Consider the following 13528-nt stretch of genomic DNA (forward strand, 5'->3'; position numbering starts at 1 on the left):
AATATATATCACCATCTTGATAGTTTGTTCACTAGTCATTTGTGACTTGCAGTGAACTGCATTAGAAATGGAAAAAGCCCTCTGACAACCTCGCTGCCTCACCTTCCATAGTAGTCAAAGTTCTCATGCATTGTTCCTTCTTTCCCTTGCTTTTTCATATACAAGAGAGAAAACATCTAGCCCAATAGCACATGTATTCTAACAAGTCGCTGTCTTGTACAGCACTGAGAAATGCATTTGTAGTAGATGGTAAAACCAGGTTGGTCAGATTTGAAAATGTATCCAGATGTATCAAAATCAGTTTGCGTCTTTATCTTTACCTCAGTACTTTCTCAGTACATTTGGAAAGATAGCTTTTATCCCAAAATGCAAAACTGGAATATTTTTGACAAAGTGTTGGAGAATTTTGCTTTTTGGTGGGGTTGCTCTTTTTTATCACCATCTTCATACTATTACTATAAGTTATTTAATTCTACATTAATGTTGGCTCTTGGAAGATTTTTAAGGTCAGAAAGCAAGGGAATATTTTGTATTATTCTCACCTCTCTTTTTAAACCAAAACCACCACTTCAGTTCCCTAAAAGGGAATGGAAACGTGCTTTAAGTTCTGGCAAAATCTAGGAAACTAACCCTTGAGCTAGGTGACACCTCTAACCCAGCCCTCCTAAGATTAATTACTGTGATTTACAGTCTAGCCCCAAAAAAGCCAAAAAAATTAACATGAGCATAGTTGGTTTCCATTGTATAACTGTAGAGAGAGCAAATGTTTCATATATACAAAAGTAGTGAGTGGGAAAGGTATGAAAATCAGTGTGCCACGCTCGTATTTGTGCTTCTGCAAATCTCCTCATAGCCAATTTTGTTTGTCGTAATACTGTGACACCGAGTTGAAGAATACAAGATATTTCATCAGTCTGCGCTTGAATTACTTACTTAAGAGAAGTATATCTTGGTTTCTAAATAATATTTGGAACTCTAATAATCACCTATTAAGTAGCTTTAAGGGAAACAACACACTTCAAATTAGTTTTGTGGGGATTTAGGAAGATGCTAACGATTCTTCTTTACTTTTCTAGAAATCTAATTGTGTTTGTGGGAAGGAGAAATGCCTTAAGGTCTAATATGCAGAGCAGCAGAGTTCAAAAAAATAAACTGATCTCATCTGTCTTCTTTTGCAGGATAAAGTTCTCCATAACATTATGCCCATTTTTACTTTCATGGGAGCAAATGTCTTGCGTCTGGATGATACTTACACCTTCCAAGTAATTAATAAGACAGTGCAGATGGTTATTCCTGCTCTTATACAGGTAAATTTGTCTACTTAATGGAAAGGAGTAGGAAAAAGTGAATAATAAGATTATTGATGAAGTAAAGTAAATGGTTTCAAGTACCAGTGGTAGAATTAGTTTTCTCACCCCCTCCCCTTTTTTCTCCACCCCCTCTCCCTTTCTTTATTTGAAACTGCTAGGAGCACTTACCTTTTCCTTGAGATGCCTTTGGTAAATGCAGTTATCGGGCACGTGGTACTTTCTCATGTTTTCTGAATGTACAAGGAAGAATGTGTACCCACCTGCAATACATAATCTATTTAAGGTTCTGTACCTGTTTGCACACAGGCAGAAGATAGTGACCTGTCCTCAGGAAACGTGGAAGAGGTGGTGATCAAGATCATTCGTGTGTTCGTGGATGCCTTGCCCCATGTGCCGGAGCACCGCCGCCTGCCAATCCTGGCCCAGCTCATCACTACTGTGGGAGGAGACAAGTTCCTCTGGGTTCTCCTGGTGCTGCTGTTTGAGCAGTATGTGACCAAAACTGTGACTATGACATCAAGCACAGACAAGGTTCGAAGACTTAGGGTCAACCTTTTCCTCAAGAGGTTGATCTCCCCCTTTCTGGTCATGGTCTTGCCATTAGGAGGCACAAGACAAACCCCTGGGTTATGCTAAAATGAGTAGTGGGCTCTGAGCTTGTGCCGTAGCAGAGCCTGGTGGTCATGTTGACTATGATTTGTGTTGCAGAGGTAATATTGTTTTGTCATGGAGCCTGGATCAGATCCAGCCTGTGAAGGGGACAGAGCACTGGAACAAGCTGCCCAGGGGGATTGTGGAGTCTCCTTCTCTGGAGGTTTTCAAAACCCGCCTGCACGTGTTCCTGTGTGACCTGATCTAGGTGGACCTGCTTTAGCAGGAGGGTTGAACTAGATGATCTCTGGAAGTCTCTTCCAACCTCTACCATTCTATGATTCTATGATATTGTGCACCAATCCTTGACCTGAAGAGCTGGTAATCTAATTATGAAATGCCTCAATATTTTTGAAGTTCTGGGTTGGTTTTTTTTCTGTCACTGTTTGTGAAACATGCCACTGGTCCTTGTATATAGACCAAGATAAAACACCTGGTATCTTTTCATGTAGGCAGGCTTTTGGATTAGGTGACAGAAAAGTTTATGGCAAGAATGAAAAAAATTATTAAAGGAACACTGGTGAGAAGATGCAGTCCATGCTGTAGCAGTTTAATCTGTTTCTGCACCCTCTGGAACTATATTCTGTCTAAGAGCTTACTGCCCTTGCTGTTAATCCTGGCCATATCCACCTCACCATGTCATTTTCAGAAACTCACTGAGGTTTTTTGTCTTTTTAACATTACTCACATTTTTTTATTTCTAAACCATAAACAGGATGCTGTTCTGGAAGCAGACACTGAATTTTGGATTTCCATCTGTTGTGAATTTGATGTACGTTCTCAGTTCCAGAGCATGATGAAAATCATCCAGTACTTGACAGACCTGCCAGAGAACAAAGAAGGTAACCACAAAACCAAGCCAGCAAACGCATGTAAACCTTCTTGTTACAACATACAAGTGGTAATGGTTTTAAACTAAAAGAGGGTAGATATAGACTACATGCAAGGAAGACATTTTTACAATGAGTGTGCTGAGGCACTGGCACAGGTTGCCCAGAGAGGCTGTGGATGCCCCATCCCTGGCAACATTCAAGGTCAGGCTGGATGAGGCTCTGAGCAACGTGATGTACTTGAAGGTGGCCTTGCTCATTGCAAGGGGTTGGACTAGATGACCCTAAAGGTCCCTCCCAGCACAAACTACTTTATAATTCTATGATTCTATTACTCCTCTAGACAAAAGACCAAGTGACACGGAATTAGTCTAATGATTTTTTTTTAAATAAAATAGCTAAGATATGTGATTTTTTTTTTTTGTAATCCCTTCAATTATAGATTATTTTGAGCACTTGGAATCAAACAGTGGTCCTCACTTAGGAAGCCACGTAATTGAAATAAAAAGCTGTTATTCCCACGCACCACTACAGGCTGGGGGTGGAACTGCTGAAGAGCAGCTCTGCAGAGAGAGACCTGGGAGTCCTGGTTGATAATAAACTAACCATGAGCCAGCAATGTGCCCTCATGGCCAAGAAGGCCAATGGCATCTTGGGATGCATCAAGAAGAGTGTGGCCAGCAGGTCAAGGGAGGTTCTTTTCTCCCCCTACTCTGCCCTGGCGAGGCCTCATCTGGAGTCCTGTGTCCAGTTCTGGGCTCCTCAGCTCAAGAGGGACAGAGAACTTCTGGAGAGAGTCCAGCACAGGGCCACCAAGATGATCAGGGGAATGGAACATCTTTCATACGAGAAAAGGCTGCGGGAACTGGGGCTGTTTAGTCTGCTCCAGATTGAGGGGGGATCTTATTAATATTTACAAATATGTTAATGGTGGGTGTCAGGAGGTTGGGACATCGCTTTTTTCTATTGTAGCTAGCAGTAGGACAAGGGGTAATGGGATAAAGCTGGAACACAAAAAGTTCCACTTAAACATAAGAAAAAACTATTTCACTGTGAGGGTGAGGGAGCCCTGGCACAGGCTGCCCAGAGGGGTTGTGGAGTCTCCTTCCTTGGAGGTCTTCAAGACCCGCCTGGACATGTTCCTATGCGACCTGATCTAGGTGAACCTGCTTCTGCAGGGGGGTTGGACTAGATGATCTCTAAAGGTCCCTTCCAACCCCTACAATTCTATGATTCTGTGATTCTAAGTCTCTAGTATTGCATCCAGGAAATGCTGTGTTATGGCTTTGCAGATTCCATCACTGCTAGTGATTTCTAGGGGTTTTTAAGTATTCGTTTCTTTCTACTGCAATATAATGGAGCAATAATTAATATGTTTTAATAATTTTCCAGTTTCTTATTTCAAGAGTATTGGGGAAGGTGGGTGAGGGTTGCTTATTTCTTTTTAACGTAGGACTTGCCACATTTGTCATTTGAATCAATTTTTGTCAGTCAAGAAGGACTGGGTAATGATACTAGAAGCAGTTTTCCCAATATTTGTATGTGGTCCTGCCTCAAAATCTCTCATATTTGTAAGCAGAGAACCATAGGTTTAGCACAAAGAAAATAGAAGATTCTTCACATAAAAATGATCCCATGGCATGGCTGGGAAATGGCACTACTTCTTTTGAGGCTGTTGAAATGAAAAATTTTATCTCTTGTGGTATTTCAGAACATCTTTTTATTCAACTTTGACATCAGTAGTGCAGAATGACTCTCCTTGATAAGCATTTGACTGTAATTTTGCTTTGTCCGTTTAATCAGAAATAACATCTTTTTCTTTTGGACGCAAATTTGATTTGTGAATGTTTTCAACAGATGATCCTGGGCCAACAAAGTCAAGAACATGCATGACAAATCTAAAAAATCAGGATGGGCAGCTCTTTAACGTGGAATCTCACTCAGACAAACAGCTTCGACACTTCAAATTCTTGTCAGTCTCCTTCATGTCACAACTTTTGTCCTCTCAGAGTTTTGTGAAAAAGGTAATAGTGACAGACTGCTTTTAAACTTATCACATGAAGTAATTGTGCCATACTCTAATAGATGAGGTTTGATTTGCTTTTTACTATGACTTTATATTTGAAGGGGATGAAAGACCAGTGTAACTTCCTGACACCTTTATTGACACAGATTTGAAACCTCTCAGTAATGTTAATTCTTTTTAATAAGGCTTTTCTAGACTCTGTGCAGTTGATGAATAGGTGACAAAGTGAAATTCTGGTCCCAATAACTCTTTTAGAGTCTGGGATTTCACTCACAGTGTGTATAACTCCAGGTTTGGTGTGGGATTGATGTTATTAACTCTGAAAAGACCAAAAAAAATAAAGTTACAAATTTTAGACTGCAGTTCTAGCTAAAAGTAGTTCCCAGCTTTTCAACTGGATGTCATCCACCAGCATGAAGTGTATTTGCTGCTTTGACTGCATTGCCTAATATTCTCAGATTTTCTTTTAGAAGAAAAGGCTAGAATGAGGGCTTAAGTGCAAATGTGGGGAACTCATAATTACCAACACTTCATTCAGACAAACAAATTTGTGTATTCTGGGGTATTAGTGCGGGGATGTAAGTTTCACATGTAGCATTTTCAATTCTTCCTTTTTAAACCAGATAGTTGAATGTGAAGAAACAGAAGAGCTGCAGAAGTTGGAACAGAGGTATGCTTTGAAGCTCCCCGTTCCTTCTATTTCTAGCATTTACTGCAACCTGGGCATATTGTTAAGTGTAGTCCTGTTAGAATACTTTCATGTTGTCCTTGGCAACATGGAATATTTACTAGTTTTAAGTTACTTGGATTTTATTTCTGAAAGATTGTTCTACCCAGTATCCCCTTTTTCTGTATTTCTGGTAGTGTTTATTTACATACTTGGCCGTAACTATTATGCAATTGATGATGGAGTTCCTAAAATAACACCAGATTTTTGAACAAAACGTATCACATCATTCTTAGGAAAGAAAATTATTCACAGCTGCCCCTCTATTGGTGCAAGAAAATTGCCAGTAATCACAGATCACAGTTGTCATCGGGCCATAGCAGCCAATGATGCAAAGTTCAGGGTTTCTTTTGCAGAGGCTTAGCTTTTATGTTTGTTCTTAGTGGAAAAGGGTATAGGATTTATTTAAAATGCTGTGTTCCTTGAGTGCTCATTTGAAACATCTGTATCTTCCCAGATTGGTTTTGGTTTAGAGTTCTTAAGTAGAACTACTGTTTTATGAACATTCTAATTTGGAGACACCAGGTAGTAAACTTCTCTAATATGCACAGGATTGTCCTTATTGCCATAGCTTTTTGTTAATATGCAGATGTGATTTGCTAGTCTTTCTGTTGGGTGGGGTTTTTTGTTTTCTTTTATTGTTGTTTTGTGACATTTTATGCTTTGCAGTAATAGTCAACTTTTTTAGTGCCCTTGTTACTTACTAAAACATGCTTCCTTTCCATCTAGGCTATTAGAAGAAGTTCTTCATTACATAAACACTGTGGCGTCTTCAGTGGAAGGAAATGTGGACAAGCCAACAGCCAAATTTTGGAGAGTTTTGCTGAACAAGTCCTATGATATGCTGGATAAAGTATGTTTCATTAGCCCTCATGTTAGCAGTGGGACATTTCTGCATTTGCTTATTAATATGAATATAACTTTTGTAGGATTTCCTGTCAGACTAGTACTGATCTTTACTGGATGGTCTGCAGCCTGGTGCATCATTGTTTAAACTCATCTAACAATTTTAATAACTACAGTTAACAGCTTAGAACAACCAGGAGAAAAAATCTGAAATCCTTATTTCCTCTAGTTAGTATTTTGTGGGCTGAAAGCAGCAATTTCACCATCTGTCTGACTTTTGAGATTTTTTTTCTCACAGTTAACTCATAATGTTATTTAAGTAATGCTAATGGAACTGCAGTATATTTCTACATGGCTTTTCTAATCTTTTTGTGGTCAGAAGTGCATTTGTAGAGTTGAACTGGCTATGGAGCAAATGTCTTTTTGCAGCTTGGATTTTTTTCTTTGACCTGTGAAGCGCATTCCAGTTTCCATGGTGTACACGCACAGGGCACCACCAGAAGTATTTTAGGGTGAGGAGGGATAGCTCACCAGTGTAGACAAAAGCAATTGCTGAGGAAATGTCAGAGGTAGGGGATAACATCTGATTAGCAGCCAGTGAACATATAAGTACTGTCACTGGAAACTGCTCTGTTCTTTTGCTTGCCTCAGATACAGCGTTGCTAGCCTGTTGTGTCCTGAAACACATGGGGGAAGTTGAAGAGAGTTTGCCCATATTATTTGAAAGCTACTGTGTCACAGCGCATGGAAGAACATTTATAGTACAGTTTTGTTTGTTTTTTCTTGTAGGTCAATGCCTTATTGCCAACAGAAACATTCATCCCTGTAATTAGGGGCCTAATGACAAACCAACTCCCATCAGTGAGACGCAAGGCAATGGACCTTTTGAACAACAAGGTGCAGCAGCGCACCAAGTGGCAGAAGAACCAGGTGAGGCCAAGTGGTTACACCCACTTCCTTCAGTACCTGCAGAGAGACTGATGAAGAAACGGTTTGCCCTGTGTAAAGATGTCAGATGCCAGTGCCAAGTCTGGCAGGCAGTTCTGGAGTAGTGAGACATAGGCTACCTGCCTTTAGTTACCTTGCAGGTTATGAATGTCTCACTGTATGTCTCCTGAGTGTGTTCTCTTGTCCTTCTAGATCGTGCAGCTCTTAGAGCTAGTTCCTGAGCTCATCACTATTGTGCAGTGTAAAAGAAAGGAGGAAGAGGAGGAGCAAGCCATCAACAGGCAGACTGCTTTGTTCAGCCTCAAGCTGCTCTGCAAAGGCTTTGGTACAGAAAATCCAGTGCCATTTGTACCTGTTCTGAAAACTGCCATTGATCTCATTTCTTCAGAGAAGGAAGAAAAGAATGTGATGGGAAGTGCTTTGCTGTGTATAGCTGAGGTCACCTGTACACTGAAAGCCCAAGCAATACCTCAGCTTCCAAGGTACTGACAGATTCTTTTTAACAGAACCGACTGCAGCAGGATTTAGTTATACTAAAATGCGATACTGAAGGAAGTGCCAGGCTGCCCACATGTATGTTTTGTGTAGCTAAGAATAAAGGTATTCGTAAGTGGTTTTGAGGGTGCTTCCTGCTCATAGAACTAAGAAGTTAGTGGGGAAATTGGAAGAGTTTTATCATTGGTAGGGTTCCTTAAGGGGCCTGCTAGTGGAACAGAGAGGTATTTTATATGGCTTTAGAAAAGTCAGACCACATTCTCTGTTTTTACTTCAGAACAAGTGGCATTTAAAAACATGAGAACCAGTACAGTTGGAAACCCTGCACGTTGTTTCATTCTCCCTATTCAAGAAGAATTCAAGCATCTTAATTTGTTTCTCTTAAGAGTATTTTACCTCATTGCAAGTTTATTTTCATTAAACCTTTGAAGTAAAGATGCGGCTTTGAGCAACCTGAAGAAGTGAAAGATGTCCTTGCCTATGGGACATCTTTAAAGATCTCTTCTGACCCAACCTGTTCTATGATTCTGTGATTCTAAACCTAATGTCTTTAATTAGCTTTAAAAAAAAAAATATTGCAGAAGAGCCCAAAATATCAAGTTTTCTCACATACACATGGGAAAAATCAATGTGAAAATTGTCCCTGCAGGCTTAGCAGATGCATTTATGTGATTGGAGATGTGCCTCCAAATAGTCAGTGGTTTTACCTTTCTGTGTTTATGCTTGGTTATCCACAGGCTGATGCCAGCACTGTTGAAGACTTTAAAAAATAAGAAGGAGCTGGTCTCCAATGAGGTTTATTTGCTGAGTGCCGTCACTGCCTTGCTGAAGGTTGCAGAAACGTTACCACACTTCCTTAGTCCTTACCTTTTGGATTGCTTGCTGCAGGTGAGCTGACTCCTACAGATGTGGAAAGGAGGACTGGAGCTGCCTAGTTCCTAGAAGAAGCCACAGAGGTTACTTTGTTTTCTCTGAAACTGAAGTAGGAGTGTGTGCCAACTCTGTGGAAGGTCCTAGTGTATTACTCTTCTACTCACTTTGTGTAGATAACTAAGATAAAGAATATAAGTGCATCTCCTACTCCTCCCTCAGATAGGTTGTAGTTTGCCTCCTTGGAAAGAGAGATGAATCCCTAAGGATTGTTCTGTAATAGCCATGATCTCATCCAGTGTGCATCTAGCAGCTTTAGTTAGGATGATTCTGACCCCTTGCTGCAGGCACCTGTGTTTGTTCAGTTTGTATTCTGAAGAGAGTGAAGCTCTATACGCCAACTTGTGAGCGTAAGGTGCACCCAGTAGTGCAAACGGGAAAATTCCCAACTGGCACTTGAAATAGCTACTGTAAACAAAGTTCCTGAGTTGTTTTAAGTATGCCTGACTTTTGTTGAATTTCATCACAGGTTGTCCGCTTGGAAAAGATTGTGGTGGAGTTTGGTCCTTCCTCTCAGATAAGCTTACGTGTAACATCATTGAGAAGTATCTTGGCCACGAGGCTTGCTCCCCGAATACTCCTGCCTGCAGTTACCAAGTGTTATAGTGCAGTGGCAAGTACCAGGAAGGTAAGGATTTTTTTCATTCTTTTGCATTGTGCTTAAAGCAAGGAAGAAAGGAAAAAAAGAAGCTGGGTGAAATTGTCCCTGCTGTCCCCTCTCAGCCTCTTGCCCACCACCAGCCTCTTCTCTGGGGCAGCACAGTGTGAAACAATGTCTTAATGCTCTGCAAACACAGCTCAGCAACAGCTAAAACACTGGTGTGTTATCAGCATTGTTTTGGTCACAGATCTAAACATATGAGCTGCTTTGAAGAAAGTTAACACAGTCTTTATATGATCTATTTTCTTTTGCATTGCAATTCAGGGGGAGAAATGCACCAGTTTAATGTCCTTAACCTCTCAAGCCTTCATTCATCAGTGTAACATGCTATCCTGTTCGTAAAGGCTTTGATTTGTCTGCTAGGAAGACGAGCCATAACTTTTGTGTGGGTTTTGCTCCCACCTTGCATGTCCAAAACTTTCACATTTAACTGGTATCTCCAGTGTCAGAGAAGGAAGACCAAATTCATTTCAGAAATCCTACTAACTTAAGCCCCTCAAAGGTACAGGAAAAATATATGTTTATTTTACTGTCAGTGTTCTAATAAGTAAACGTGTGAAGTGCAAAAGTCCAGTTCCCTCATTAAGTTTCTCAGTTTTGACAGTACCATGATTGCCTTTACATGGCTTTCCTTTTGTTTTGGCAGAACTGCCTGGGTGCCCTTATGAGCCTTTTGAAGGAGCACATTGTTGGTATGGAGAAAGAGCATCTGATCTCCCATCAGTCTGAGCTGACGGCATTTTTCATGAGAGCCCTGGACTTCCGAACAGAGCATGCCCAGGTGGCTTCTACAGGGGGGTCAACAGCAGCAGATCAACCTCTCTGTGCTAATACTATAAGTTGTTTAAAAAGTATCAGTGGTTCGTATTGCACATGTGCTCTGAAATGATGGATGTCAAATCCTCGGTTGTGGAATTGTTCATAGGGCAGAAGGCATTATGGTTATGGATTGAGTCTGAAACAGACAAAATTAAAGTGTACTTTTTTTCCAATTTTTCTAGGATGATTTAGAGGAAGTTGGTAAGACAGAGGCTTACATTATCGACTGTCTAATAAGCATGGTTATGAAACTTTCTGAGGCTTCTTTCAGACCACTCTTCTTCAAGGTAAGACATTATAATTCATCTGCATCAGCATATTTCTATTTTCCAGTGCACAGACACATGGAAGAGCTAATCTGCCTTTCACTTTCAGCTCTTTGATTGGTCCAAAACAGAGTCAACCCTAAAAGACAGACTGCTGACATTCCACCGAATAGCAGACTGCATTGCAGACAAGCTCAAGGGTCTCTTCACCCTCTTTGCTGGTCATTTAGTGAAGCCATTTGCTGAGACACTGAACCAGGTCAACAGTTCTAAAACTGGTAAGTTTTCAGTTACTAAATACAGAGAAGTATTGGCAGGCTCACTCTGATTGCTGGAGGTTAAGTCTTACAGGATTTACTTCAGAAAACATACCTCTCATTTCTCTCTTCTTTTTCTTATGATGAAAAATTTTTTCATCTGTGGGCTGCCAGTACAAAGTTGAGACCACATGAAAATTTTCAGTGTCAGTCCCAGTGAGTTCCATGAGAACAAAATTGTGTGGAAAGGGGCACTTGCTTCTGTTTGGGTTTTTTTTCTTTTTTTCCTTTCCATTCATTGACTTCTCTTGCATGTTACTTGGTATATTCAGACTCCTTTACTTTCTCGGAAAACACTAAGTATTGTTTTTTTCATATGGGAAACTATTTGCCTGTCCCATCTGTAGTGACCTGAGTAAATTCTCCATATCCACAGGGACAGCCAAGCACTTTTCCTGTAGCCTGTGGCTATTCTCTTTTATCCCCAGCTAAGTGAGATTGGCAGTGGCAGAACTAGGGTATAAGCTCCAAGCCAGATGATGTATTACATCCAATTCCTTGTTCTGAGTGATGAGTACGTAATTGCTGTGTAGTACATCCTTTAGCTATATTCACAAACTGTAACAATGTTTCTGTCTTGTAGGGTAGTTTTGTATTTTCACTTTTTGATTATTGTTTTTTTCTTCTTCTCCTCAATTGACATGTAGATGAAGCTTTCTTTGACTCTGAGAATAGCACAGAAAAGAGCTGCCTACTGTTGGAGTTCACCGTGGACTGTCTACACAAGCTCTTCCTGTTTGACACCCAGAAGTTCCTAAGTAAGGAAAGAGCAGAAACCTTGATGATACCTCTGGTCGATCAGGTACAGACAAGCACAAAAAAACCCAAAGCATAGATGATGTTTATTATTTGTCCTGCCTAAAAGTTGGGAGGTTTTTTTGTACCTATCAGGCCATCATGCTTTCCCTTAACTAAAAGGAAGTAAGCCATTGTCTTTGGGCTAGGGACTACTAACTGCCTAAGGCTCTATTTAATTACTATTTTGTCTAATTACTAATTTTTTAATCCTCTTTCTAAACCTTTCCATAAGGTTCGTGCCTGGTGTTGAGCTCTTGCAGAGCAGTGCACTCCCACTAATCCTCTTTGATGTAACTCCAGAGTACCCTAAAAGCCATAGCCTAGAAGTGGTTTGGGCTGGGTTGCTCTGAACCTGGATCTATTTGACAAGCTTTTTACTTCCACAGCTAGAAAATATGCTTGGAGGAGATGAGAAGTTCCAGGAACGAGTGACAGCCCACCTGATACCCTGCATAGCTCAGTTTTCAGTGGCAATGGCAGACGATTCTCTTTGGAAACCACTGAACTACCACATCCTGCTGAAAATGAGGCACACCTCTCCTAAGGTTGGGAGCTCTCAGAATTTGAACTGTTTCTCATTATTGGGTTAGAAAATGGGAACAGTGCCCCAAAAAATGGAATTACTAGCCTAAATTAAAATACTGATATTGTGCTAAGCTACTCCCGATTTCTAGACAGATGTATACAATGTGGTCTTCTGCACTTCCTGTAAGCAGCCAATATTCCACACATGGATGTCTTTCACAGTGGGTGGTTTGGGGTTTTACAGATTTGGGTGCTGTTGGAACAAGAGCTAACCTTGTTTGTGTGTGAAGGAGGCAGCACATCAGAGGGAAACTGCAAGAGAGTTATGTACCAACCTTTAGACCTGTTTATTATGTAGAGCTTCATCACAACTCTCCTATGTGACAGGTCATATATATTGAAGGGGAAGTACTTCAGTTTTCATGGTACTGAGCTGTCTGTCTGATACAGTAGTACAGTGACATTGTTAAATACCTGTTTCTTGCCCTCTCTTTTTCTTTTGATAGTATATTAATCCAGATGTTTGAGGTTTAAATTAGCTTAAAACTAGTTCCCTTCAGAAGGGAAAACTAGTTTACAGACTTCTGTGGAAAGAAGGCAGGGGGAACCACTTTTAATACTTGTTTCCTCACACTGGTCATTGTTTTGGGTTTAGGTCCGATTTGCTGCTCTGCTTGCTTTGGTGGAAGTTGCACAAAAACTGAAGGAGAACTATCTGGTCCTGCTGCCTGAATCTATTCCATTCTTAGCTGAGCTCATGGAAGGTAATGTTCTAAAGTGGCATTAGGGAAGGCAGACAACTGGCCTATGATAAAAATGCGTTAAGGGCCACTTATTTCAAAGACTCCAACAGGATGATCAAGTCCTATAAATCCTCTGGTGTACAGTAGCTTAAACTGTGCAGGATGCAAAGTAGAATGGATTCAGTTACACTAGTTTCTTCAGTTTTACAGCCTGGTACACAGCTCAGCAGTTGCATGTTTTAGGTCAGTGTTACAGTAGAAACAATTTGCCTAAGACAGTGACAAAATCTTTTTTAAAAATTCTTTCTTATTTGGTGTTTGAAGACCATTCTGGCCTTGATGAGTGATGAAGCCTTCCTTGTGCAGCTTTGTAATCACTGTTCTTAATTCCTGCTTTATTTCTGTTTCTAGATGAGTGTGAAGAAGTTGAGCAACAGTGTCAGAAGACAATTCAACAACTGGAAGTCATTCTGGGAGAACCACTCCAAAGCTACTTCTAAGTTTATCTCCTTTTTTTTCAGATTTTGTCTGACTGATGTTACCTTCACATGTGTTACAGTAAAAGAGCCAAGATCTAACTTTTTAATAAAATATTGTCAGAATTTGGCTTTATCATTTCTGGGTGCTCTGTGGACT

The 13528-nt window shown here is 40.5% G+C and overlaps 1 protein-coding gene and 1 long non-coding RNA gene across 2 annotated transcripts in view; one reads left to right on the plus strand and one right to left on the minus strand.

The window, feature by feature from the left end:
- Nucleotides 1-13507, plus strand: part of HEATR1 (HEAT repeat containing 1) — a 39337-nt gene extending 25830 nt beyond the window's left edge. Inside the window, exons 29-45 of the mRNA XM_061991046.1 lie at nucleotides 1179-1307; nucleotides 1617-1841; nucleotides 2677-2803; nucleotides 4649-4815; nucleotides 5441-5487; nucleotides 6274-6397; nucleotides 7180-7320; nucleotides 7531-7820; nucleotides 8571-8721; nucleotides 9233-9391; nucleotides 10071-10205; nucleotides 10426-10530; nucleotides 10619-10787; nucleotides 11474-11628; nucleotides 12011-12169; nucleotides 12805-12913; nucleotides 13304-13507. Coding sequence (XP_061847030.1) covers nucleotides 1179-1307; nucleotides 1617-1841; nucleotides 2677-2803; nucleotides 4649-4815; nucleotides 5441-5487; nucleotides 6274-6397; nucleotides 7180-7320; nucleotides 7531-7820; nucleotides 8571-8721; nucleotides 9233-9391; nucleotides 10071-10205; nucleotides 10426-10530; nucleotides 10619-10787; nucleotides 11474-11628; nucleotides 12011-12169; nucleotides 12805-12913; nucleotides 13304-13392 — 2481 coding nt within the window. The 3' untranslated portion in view covers nucleotides 13393-13507. The remainder of the gene's footprint in view (nucleotides 1-1178; nucleotides 1308-1616; nucleotides 1842-2676; nucleotides 2804-4648; nucleotides 4816-5440; nucleotides 5488-6273; nucleotides 6398-7179; nucleotides 7321-7530; nucleotides 7821-8570; nucleotides 8722-9232; nucleotides 9392-10070; nucleotides 10206-10425; nucleotides 10531-10618; nucleotides 10788-11473; nucleotides 11629-12010; nucleotides 12170-12804; nucleotides 12914-13303) is intronic.
- Nucleotides 1496-8773, minus strand: LOC133624985 (uncharacterized). The gene is made up of 3 exons (XR_009818262.1): nucleotides 8701-8773; nucleotides 2650-2784; nucleotides 1496-1570 (listed from the first exon to the last, which is right to left on the minus strand). It is a non-coding gene; the product is annotated as an uncharacterized LOC133624985 (long non-coding RNA).
- Nucleotides 13508-13528: the final 21 nt, after the last annotated feature.

Source organism: Colius striatus, chromosome 2 (genome assembly GCF_028858725.1).
Source record: "Colius striatus isolate bColStr4 chromosome 2, bColStr4.1.hap1, whole genome shotgun sequence".
Classification (NCBI taxonomy): Eukaryota; Metazoa; Chordata; class Aves; order Coliiformes; family Coliidae; genus Colius; species Colius striatus.